We start from the raw sequence: 1,038 nt of genomic DNA, 5'->3' as shown, positions 1-1,038 counted from the left end.
ATATATATATATATATATAAAAATATTAATAATAATAATATTACAGAGCAAACCTAATTTGAAAATCTGCACCTCCAAGCTCAAATTCTCACACAAAAGGGGGAACCCCCCCGCCACCCAAACTTATTCTAAACTAATATCCAACAAAAGAGACGAGAAAAAGAAGAACTTGGTATTTTTTTTGATGATTCATATCTGTAAAATTTGTATAAACACACGAGGATTAGTTAGCTTTTGGCCTCAGACTGAAATGTCAGGCACCGGCAAGGCGCAGAAGAAGAGCTCTAATTCTGGAGGAGCAAAGAAGGCAATGGGCGATCGTCGTAATGAGCAATCCGAAGCGGGTCTTGGCTTCTTCGGCGCCGGCGGACATGTTAGAATCTCCGGGATTCTGAATCTCTCTGCTTTTGGAGTGCTGCAGCCGCCGTCGATGTCAGTAGAGTCGTCGGTGAAATGAACGGCGTCGTTTAGTATCACCGCTGGAATCTGCTTCAGCTTTTGCTGCTGCTGCTGTTTCTTCGTCTTCTTGATTTTCTTGTTCAGCTTCAAGTTGGGTAAATTTGCTCTGGTTCTCGTGGCCATTTTGCCTCCAGAAGGGGCCATTTTGAAGGGGTTTTAGAACTCTGTTTGAGGTACTTTCAAAAGGGTCGATTGAGAGGGGCAGAGGAACTTGCCTCTGGGGGGAAGAAAGAAGAGGCAAAAGCCAAATGGAACAAAACAAACAACAAACAACAAACAACAGCGTTTGGAAACAAAATTGAACCTTTTTTGTTGGGGGACAAAGCAAGAGGGTTCTGAAAATGGGGGTTCTAAAAGGAGAAGGACTTGAGAGAATTTTGGAGGATGCCCATTAAAGAGAAGGGTTGAACTTCAAAAACCCACAAAACCCTAGAGAGAGAAGAGAGAGAGAAAGAGGGTTCGCCTTCACAAGTGTGTTCGCGCCCATCTCGAGCTGATTATAAACAGAGATAATCAGGGCAGTCTGCCCGCTGCCCGAGGCAATAATCAGTGAGAGAGAGAGAGAGAGAGAGAGAGAGA

At 44.0% G+C, this 1,038-nt stretch overlaps 1 protein-coding gene across 1 annotated transcript; it reads right to left on the bottom strand.

The window, feature by feature from the left end:
- Positions 1 to 33: 33 nt before the first annotated feature.
- LOC111786957 (cyclin-dependent protein kinase inhibitor SMR15-like) lies at positions 34 to 1,000 on the bottom strand. Its single transcript, XM_023667140.1, has one exon. The coding sequence runs from the start codon at positions 601 to 603 to the stop codon at positions 241 to 243; it is 363 nt and encodes a 120-aa protein (XP_023522908.1). The 5' UTR covers positions 604 to 1,000; the 3' UTR covers positions 34 to 240.
- Between the last annotated feature and the right edge of the window lie 38 nt (positions 1,001 to 1,038).

Source organism: Cucurbita pepo, unplaced genomic scaffold (genome assembly GCF_002806865.2).
Source record: "Cucurbita pepo subsp. pepo cultivar mu-cu-16 unplaced genomic scaffold, ASM280686v2 Cp4.1_scaffold003607, whole genome shotgun sequence".
In the NCBI taxonomy this organism is placed as follows: Eukaryota; Viridiplantae; Streptophyta; class Magnoliopsida; order Cucurbitales; family Cucurbitaceae; genus Cucurbita; species Cucurbita pepo.
This window is presented reverse-complemented; position numbering and strand designations above follow the sequence as displayed.

Bases quoted from the DNA above. Each gene is read 5' to 3' on its own strand.
- LOC111786957 (XM_023667140.1), bottom strand. From the start codon at position 603: ATGGCCCCTTCTGGAGGCAAAATGGCCACGAGAACCAGAGCAAATTTA.